Source organism: Dendroctonus ponderosae, unplaced genomic scaffold, assembly GCF_020466585.1.
Source record: "Dendroctonus ponderosae isolate FM_Combo_2020 unplaced genomic scaffold, Dpon_F_20191213v2 Dpon_F_20191213_1, whole genome shotgun sequence".
Classification (NCBI taxonomy): Eukaryota; Metazoa; Arthropoda; class Insecta; order Coleoptera; family Curculionidae; genus Dendroctonus; species Dendroctonus ponderosae.
The window spans coordinates 34394747-34402708 of record NW_026017110.1 but is presented as its reverse complement, the minus strand read 5'-3'; the positions used below and the strand labels follow the sequence as shown (position 1 = coordinate 34402708).

At 38.4% G+C, this 7962-nt stretch overlaps 1 protein-coding gene across 1 annotated transcript in view; it reads right to left on the bottom strand.

Annotated features, from left to right (window-relative positions):
• LOC109535705 (tubulin alpha-3 chain) overlaps window positions 1-7962 on the bottom strand; it is a gene marked incomplete in the record, with an annotated part of 34339 nt that overhangs the window by 17085 nt on the left and 9292 nt on the right. Inside the window, 2 exon segments of the mRNA XM_048670287.1 lie at window positions 599-771; window positions 2849-3071. Coding sequence (XP_048526244.1) covers window positions 599-771; window positions 2849-3071 — 396 coding nt within the window.

The following is a 7962-nucleotide window of genomic DNA, read 5'->3' as shown; positions in this document are numbered from 1 at the left end:
AATTTTTCGCCTCAGGGTAAATGGAAGCAAAGCCATAAATTTGAATTAAGAAACGAGATGCAGACAAAAGGTCGTCGATGGTACCAATTGTACCACCAGCGGTAAGTGTACAAAAAAAGCAGATCAAATACAGCAGATGTAAGATCTTGCGTTTGTACAGTCGCTTTTTAAAAATTAATTAATTAAATGCGATAAAAAACCTCAATAATTCTTTTTTTTTTTCAAAATAATCAAAAACTGACACTTTTCGCAGAGCAACCATGATCATAAAAACACAGCAGATCCGTCTTTCCACTTTCACTCCATTGCATTTCAGTTTATGGAAATTGCTGTTAGGCACAAAGAACTAAAATCCTCTTTGTACTACTTAACGGTGGTTCTAAAAGCATTCGCGGAACGAAAGAATCATGGATCGGTTCTGCACAGGTCCTGAATCGAGCCTGCGCCATAATTCGGTTCGATATCGGTTCTGAACCAATCATGAATCGCTACCGCGAATAAAACTACTGTATAAATCAATATTATATAGTTTGTATGAAACATCAGAGTAAAATGATTTTGGAAAAACTTCTATTAGAATATGGTCTTCTGGAATTACCTGCAGACCTGTACATTGATCAGCCAATTTCCTTAATCTGTCCAAAACTACATCGACAATTTCCTTTCCAATGGTGTAGTGTCCGCGAGCATAATTATTAGCGGCATCTTCTTTTCCCGTAATAAGTTGTTCAGGGTGAAATAGTTGACGATATGTTCCAGAACGGACTTCATCTGAAAAAAAATGCATTTTTTGGTATACCCAAGGTAAGTAGATTAGTATGAAGGCCAGAGTGAGCAAAATTTGTCGTTTTTATGTAGTGATGAGCAAAGCGAGACCAAAACTTGCATGGTATTAATCTTGCAGCAAGACTGTTGCAAGTCTTGCAAAGTCTTGGTTTTCTGTAAAATTAAACAGTATTAATTTAATAATAACAAGAATAGTAATGAAATTAAGAGATAATAATAATCAATACGAAACAATAATAAAAATATCAGTCCATTTTCTATTTTAATAAGTTTAATTATTTTGTATTGAAAATGGTTGACCCGTACTTTTTTATTGTCTATTAAGATCCAGAAGATGTTCATCAGGAGAAATCGAATATATTTTCATGTGGTGTAATTTACATATTCTAACGAAAATACAACAACAATGAAACAGCTACAGTAAACTGTAGATATTTAAATATTTTGATTGGGCGAACAGAATTATACTGATAAAAAACAAACTCAATTATTATCTAATAATACACATGATTTATCGCAAAGATTAAATTATCTTACTGTTTACTGTTTCATAGAATGTGTTTAATACACATTAATTAATAATAATATGATACAAATAAATACAAGCTTTCCAAAATGTGGATGATCAAGTGCTTAAACAAAATAAGAAACACGCTCATTCAATTAATAATCGGTGGCGATGTTTTCTAATAATCAAAGATGCTTTAGAAAAAAGTCTTTCCGTTGGAACCCAAAGTGAAAGAACAGCATTAATCTCTAAACTATTCGAAATTATTGTAATTGTATTTTCCAGCTGTATGGTGTAAGGTATATTCACGTCAATAGTATTTCCTCTTAGATGGGTACTGAGCAAAACCAATTAAAACAAAATAAAGTGGTTTTAAGGAAATTATAAATAAGTACTAGAAGATATAAATATACAGGGTGATTCAAAATTGGAATCATTCCTCTGGAGGTGTTGGCCGGGGGTGTTTTAGGAGTACATAAAAAACAGTAAAAAAATTGTTATTAAGAACTGAGAATTTGCAAAAAACTATATCAGAAAGACGGCAACAATGTTTTTAAAGGTAATATTACATTCCGTAAATACCTGTTGCTTCGTAATTATTAAAAACTCCGGTAACCATGGAATTATACATAAAATGACAATAAAATAGTCAAGTATAAACGGTAAATTTAACAGGATTCGTTGAATGGGGAACGTACTTCTTGCCATTCAAAATACCAATTTGACAAGAAAAAAGAAAAAAAATAGTTCTGTTAATTCAAACAAAAGTATGAGAACCGGACACTGTTTGAAAAGAGAACATTTGTTTAAGTTAAACCTTAGAGACAACCCATTATGTGATTGCGGTTCCGTTGATCACTTAGATCGCATATTTTTTGCGTGTCCAATTCATGGTAAGCCAACGTTAGAATGAATATAATAATTTAATAATAATATATAATCTTTATATGAAGAATTCAGTAATACTTGGTCATCCTACAGAAAAGTCAATCAATGCAATCATGAAATTGTTAACGCTTAATAAGATTTTAATTGTAACAATTTTTTTTAAATATTTGAATGTTGTAGAACTTAGGCTCAGCTACAGGTCGTGTCGTCATCCCTAATCCCACTGTATCGGTCTCTATATCTGTACCAGTTAGTCTACCTTTGTTGTGTGAGTTACTAAACCCCAGTTGTCTTCAAGTTTTATCACAGTTTGTGTTCACATTTGTTTGATACTTTGTCTGAGACTGGAAGAATAAATCGGAGGGTCGGGTAGTGGGAAGCTCGTCTATTCTGACCCCGACTAAAATCGTGCTGACAAATTGTTGAGAGCAGAGTCAAGAAACAAGAAGATTGTTTTATGTACCTACTTCTTGGATTTAGTATTTACAACTGATTCAAATTCAAATAGTTTGTTGTTTAGAAGCCTGTCTCATTTATAGGGGGTAGGGGTAGATTCATTTCGTTATCACTTGATAGCTGTGTTTCTTTGATTCCGCTATAAAGCATATTTTTCACGATATCCGAGCAGCCGAGGTAACTTTTTTCATTTTTAAATTCTTAACTTACCAACAACAGTTGGCTCCAAGTCGACGAACACAGCTCTGGGTACATGTTTCCCAGCTCCAGTCTCGGAGAAGAATGTGTTGAAGCTATCGTCGCCCCCACCGATGGTCTTATCAGAAGGCATTTGGCCATCAGGTTGAATTCCATGCTCAAGACAGTACAGCTCCCAACAGGCGTTACCAATTTGGACACCGGCTTGACCGATATGGACGGAAATGCATTCTCTCTAAATAAGGGTAAATGTATCAAACGTTAAGTATTAAATGTCACAAACTTAAAAAGTTATATTTTTTTAATTCTTCGAATGTGTTAGTTCCATACAATTCTTCGATAAATCTTTTTTAAATTTTTGGGTCAGGTACAAAAGATAAAATAAATATCTTTAAGGAGATAATATGATTATAATACATTAATAAATTTTCGTTGCTTTTGATCAAGCAAATGTATCGATAATATCATCAAAGTTTGACCATTTACAATTTTTCTCTTTTCATACTTAAAAATGCTAGGTCACTTAGTGTAACATTTTGCAGTAACATATTTCGATAATGAGTTCTATTTCATTCAAATCTGTATTATAGAATTCACCAAAATTTTTACAATTTTTTCAGGGCCGTTGTCAACATTATTTTCGGTTAATAAATTTTCAGCATCTAGTAGAAATCCAAATTTTAAATTAAGGACACTTAATCGTGTAAATCTTATTCATATTTCTTGTTGGGGACTATCAAGACCGCTTTTCATAACGCGAGAATTTTCACTTTCTGCGGAAAGACCAACATCTCTAGCCGATTCTCCGGGCATGTTGTGGCGTCTCCTTATATGTATTGTTGTATCAATATCCCATTGATCACAAATACACTTCCCTTCTTCTATTACCTCTTCACAAAGTTTGTCTCAAATTTCGGCTAGTTCACTCGTTAATGATTCAAGATCTTGAAACGTTTCTCTAAAATTCATTCTAGGGGCTTGTAATCTGAGCTGCACAGGATCAATCCCCCTTAAGACTTCATATCGGAAATGAACTGAAGTTATGCAACTAAAAGTTCGTATATTTTGCAACAGAATTGAAGCTTTAATTCTGGTGTCACTGGTAGGGGTAGTGTCCTCTGCTAATATCTCTAAGAGTTCTACTATATTCTCTACCCCATCGACGATAACATTAACCGCTTGTATTCTGGCGCTCCATAGTGTTTCACATTCACGTTTGGCAGTTTTTGTTAAAGCATTTTTAAAATCATTCCCATCGTAACGTTGAACGTGAGAAAAAGAGATACGATCACAACGATAGAGATAGATAGATCACAACGATTTGATCTTGTTGGCTACAGTTGGCAACTCCTACTAAATTCAATGAAAGGTCACCACACTTCCAAATCACAATTTACAAATAATGCCTAATCATTTTTTCCGATTATTCATTCTTGAACGCTAGATGTGTGACCTGCCATCACGGCAGCATTATCGTAACACTGTAATCTGCAGTTTGTTAATAAAATTTCATCGGAATTTAGTTTCTCTAAAATTGTATTTCTGATCGAGGCTGCATATTTAGTATGTATTTCAATAAACTCGTTTACAATTTGAATTAGACTATTAGTGTTCCTTTTCTTTCGTTTCATTTACGAATTAACATTTATTATATTACACTGGCACTAAATTTACAATACATTTTCCAGAAATCAATTATAATATAAATAAATATTCTCCAGTAACTTTTTGTTTTGCGGACCATTTGGTGCCCTTTTATGAGTAGCGCCCCGGGCACAATGCCCCCTTTTGCCCTCCTCCCGCTACGCCACTGGCGAATGTGTACACACTGAAGAACAGTTGCGCTTGAATATTTGGCTCCTGTCCAACACGCCAATGATATCCCTTTTCCGACATAAAAAAACTCGAAAAGCTGTTGTCAGACCTGAATGTAATATGAACATGCTCAAGACCTTTGAAAAGTTTAGCAACCCTCTGTGAAATCGGGCCCAGATATGGCAATTAATAATAGGACCTGCGACCACTGGAGTCAAAAAGTCCACCCGAAGCCTCAGCAACTCTCATCCTCTTCCTGGCCATCGACATTAAGGAATCAGTAGAGGGTTTTTGGATAATTGCTTCTGGTGGCAATGAACTTGAGCACATTCAACTCCTTGTCATACTTTTTAGATGACAATAGAACATGCAGAAGCATCTAGACTAACCAACTAAGAGCAGCCATTTTGTGTAGAACTGGATCATGCGAATGAAAATTAATTAAATGTTCAGTATGAGTGGATTTTCGGAAAATGTCATAGGCGAACTTATGGTTATTAATGGAAATTTGCAGATCCAAAAAGTTAAACTTATTATCAATTTGAAGCTCAGACTATGAAGGCTTTCACGGCCAGTCAAATCACATATTGAAATGTTTTTCGGGCTTTGAAGCCGTGGTCCATGGGAATTTCTTCCTGACGTTTCGTCCACAACTGGGGTGGAAATTATCAAAGGCGATGAGGTAGTGGGCGAAGTGACCTCCCGTGCTTTCCGACTAAGACTGATTCAACTACTTTTGCTTTTGAACATATTTATTTCAGACAAGTTTTACATATTTCTTACTGCTACTTATTCTACGGATCCTTAATGCTAACATCTTGTTGTTTTAAATGACATCGTATGACTTAATCTAACTTATTCTAACCTAAAACTAAACCATAACACATCCTCTAATGCTTCCTAAGCTAACTTAAATCTGGCCCATGGTCCTCGTTGTGGTGCAGGCACTGGTCATGTGGTCCACGTCTGCTTCTTAGACTGTGTCCGCAGGGAGAGGTCTGCGGTCGCAGTTGAACTTCTTGGTGCAAGAAACCCTGACGGTGGGATTCTTGCTTTGCCGGATCCTATCCAGGAACCCTGACGTTAGGTTCCGGATGTGGTCCAGCAGTGGATGGTATCCAGGTCTCTTCGCAGGGTGGTATCTCTGACGAAATATGGGGACTTGGTCACTTGGTCAATATTGGGTCACTATCCTCAGTATTTTACTCTGAAATACTGCCAGTTTCTGCTTTTGCGAGGTGCTAGCTATGGACCACACAGGAGATTCATAGGTCAGCACCGGGCGTATCATTTGCTTGCAAACTCTGGCCTTAGTTCATAGGCAGAGTTTTCCTGACAGCAGAGGATAGCAGGCATGGAGCAGGAATCTTGCCTTGGCGATGGTGTTTGTCATTTGGTAGTGCCATACTAGACGCTTGTCATATGTAAGTCCAAGATAGGTTATCTTGGACCTCCATGGTAGCCCCTGTCCTGCAAGCTTTAGTAGGCCTCTGGGTGCTCTTCGTGCCTCTTGTGAATATGATGGCTTGTCTTTTTGCTGGGTGGAACTCCATTTTCCAGTCCCCGCTCCATTTCCGACCTTGTTGAGCTGTCTCTGCAGTTTGGCTTGGATGGCAGGACCCTTCCCGACGGTAGTGAAGGCTACATTGTCAGCGTAGATGTAGCCTTCTGTATTCTTGTTGATTAGAAGGTCAGCCATGTAGATATTGAACAGGGTAGGGGCCAGAACCGCCCCTTGCGGTACTCCTGACATCATTGGCCTGCTTGCAGAGAGCTGCTCGTCTGCTATGACTTGGAAACTTCGTCCGGACAAGTAACTGCTGATGAGCTTTGTTTGGTACCCTGGAAAGCCTGCCTTAATCATCTTGGCAATCAGGGCCTGGTGCCAAACCTTGTCAAATGCCTTAGACATGTCCAGAAAGACAGCTCCTAGACTTTTTCGGCGATTTAACATTTGTTGGATTCTTGTTGTTAGCCGGGCGGCAAGTGTGCTTGTGCCATGGCCCGGCCTGAATCCATGCTGCTCATCCAGCAGCACTTTCTTATCTTCTATTGTATCCTGGATTTGGTACAGGATACACTTCTCCATAATTTTGCCCATCATTGGTAATAAGCTGATGGACCTGTAGGACGTGAGCAGTTTCCTTTTTGAGTCTTTCTTCGGAACCAATACCACAATTGCCTATGGGATCAACTACGGGATCCCTGTCGTATTTATGCGGCCCGGCCGTGTGAGCTCATGCGTGGGGAGTTAGCGGGGCTTCAATGGCTTTGGCGCACACGCTGTTTGCCGCAAAACGCGTTTCCAATCTGGATTAAGAGTCGTTACCTCTTCTTTCCTATTAAAATTGTTGTCATGTTTAAAGATCTCAATGGACTCTCTGGATAGTCTCGGGTAATACCGTTGAGATTGGTGCAAAATGGACATTTTGGACCAATCACATAGACATGGACACGGGAGATCATTTCGCCCACTGCCTCGTCGTCTTTGATAATGTCCACCGCAGTTGTGGACAAAACGTCAGGAAGAAATTCCCATAGACCACGCCTTCAAAGCCCGAAAAACATTTATGTATGTAATTTGAAGATCCATTGTGAACTGTTTGCTGTTATGGATATTAAAGTAGTTCAATGTGCCCAAGAGATGTTTGGGGTTTCGCTGTAGAGGTAGCACTTTTCATGTCGACCGGTCCTACCAAGAGTCATAGACAGGAGGTGGGTATAGACGAATAGTCCTCACAGGGTTCCCAGCTCTCACTTATTGCTCCTAGCGCTACCCCGCGCAACTGCATTGACCTGCAGACATGGCAAACGCAAATGGGATTTTCCCATGCAATGTCTGACCGAGAGTGGGAGGCTGAATAAAACACTCGCCAGCACGCTTTTAACGCAAGCGGCAAACGCGTCGGTTTGAAATGCTAAATCCTTCCAAACAACACTATGAATAGTAAATATTCTAAAAACCAATTACCCCAGGCGAATAGATATGCATCTATCTCAGAATCTCCGACTGATTCGTCGGCCTGCCTCAAGGATTCTGGGGGAGGCAAGAATTTAACTTTGCCAGAAAAAACCTGGTGGAAAGATGTTCTTAATTGCAACTTACAACATACGAACCACGAGACTTAAAAATCACCTCGAGCGTCTAGACTACGAACTACAAAACATGGAACATCTTGCGTATCAGTGAAAACGAAATACTCAAATCCGGCCATATGTTGTTGCAAAGTAATTCCGAAATTAATCATCATATTGGCGGGGAGCCAATATTAGTTTATGTCAGGATAAAACATCTCGTATGCAAAAGAGTC